Source organism: Rhagoletis zephyria, unplaced genomic scaffold (assembly GCF_001687245.7).
Source record: "Rhagoletis zephyria isolate East Lansing unplaced genomic scaffold, Rhagoletis_zephyria_1.1 Rzeph_scaffold_74003, whole genome shotgun sequence".
NCBI classification, from domain to species: domain Eukaryota; kingdom Metazoa; phylum Arthropoda; class Insecta; order Diptera; family Tephritidae; genus Rhagoletis; species Rhagoletis zephyria.
The window spans coordinates 1-1,234 of NW_016231052.1; the positions used below are offsets into that span (position 1 = coordinate 1).

Here is a 1,234-nt window from a genome sequence, read left to right on the forward strand (position 1 = left end):
CTTCCCAGCAGCTTCTTTATCCGCTTTCCTCGATTAGCTGGCCCTCCACCTTCTTTTCCGCTTCCTGTTTGTTTTCCAAATACTATCACCCCTTTCTTTCTTCTTCGTGTACTCTTGCGTCCTTTCTTCTTCCGTTCACTGGCAGGCAGTCCATTGGCTGAGGCGGGAGTGCTTTTGGAGTTGGTGTTGGAGTTGGTGGTTCCAGTGCGTACAGTTGCCCTTTCAAAGCCCGAATTTAGAAGGGCTCTTGAATGTTGATTCTTCCTCTTCTTCTTGTTGCTGGTGGTTGCAGTGAAGGAGAGCTTCTTCTTTGAGGACGCCATTGAGAATGCGTCGTCAGCAGTGTTTTGTGAATGTTGCTCTAAAGTTCGAACAACTGTTTTGAGGCCGCGGCTGTGCCCTTTTATAAAACTCTCAAACGTTTTAGCAAAAAAAGGGTTTGAATAAAAGCGAATTGTAATTGTTGTGAAAAAGATAAGCTGTTGTTGAAGAAGTGTTAAGAACAAATTTTCCAAACAAAATCTTAAACTCCAGAAATGATGATCCATTGTAGCCACCAAATGAGAAAGCGCTGGCACCACTGGAAAAGGCCGTCATGCCCGGAAGAAGTGCTCTGAATTTTCAGTAAATAGAAGAATTATTCTAGAAAAATTAGCAAGTCAAGAATAAAAAAAGGCTGAAAAAAACTTTCTATTTATTATTACCGTATGAGGAGTGCCAATATCAACGAGAACCCAGGTGTACAGTCGGTGGAGGGTGACATTTAGCAGGCGGTACTCAATGCTGTTGAGGCCATTCGTGGCAAAGCTTTCCTGGTGGTTCAGTTTACCAATGTTTCTATTGGTGTTGGAGAAAGGATAAATGTAAAAGTAAAAGTAAAAGCCACCNCCTTTTTGTGGGGAAGCATTGTGTAGCGGGCAATGGTCGCACTGTACCGACTGACTAGATAGTTGTGGTATTTGACGCGGAAATATCTGCGTTGTTTGAGAAGAAGTGGTTTAGTGATGTTGGTTCAACTGATTTTACTCAGGAAAACGTCTTACAGATCATCATCTTCGCCGCCCCAACTCCAGAAGTTATTTGGAAAGCCGTTGACGGTTTCAAATTGCTCTCGTGTTAGGGCGCTGACGCCGCCAAAAATGTCATAGTAAGGTAGACTAAATAAGAAGAGAAGAGGAGTTTAGAAAAGGCTCAAAATATACTCTGAAACTTGTAGCAATTACATGTAATGAAA

At 42.4% G+C, this 1,234-nt stretch overlaps 1 protein-coding gene across 1 annotated transcript; it reads right to left on the bottom strand.

Moving 5' to 3' along the window:
• Positions 1–704: 704 nt before the first annotated feature.
• On the bottom strand, positions 705–1,157 carry LOC108357297 (beta-1,4-galactosyltransferase 1-like; the record flags this gene model as incomplete). The annotated part of the gene is made up of 2 exons (XM_017608384.1): positions 705–837; positions 1,044–1,157. Coding segments are annotated over 2 exons (247 nt in total), but the record flags the coding sequence as incomplete, so codon positions are not given.
• Between the last annotated feature and the right edge of the window lie 77 nt (positions 1,158–1,234).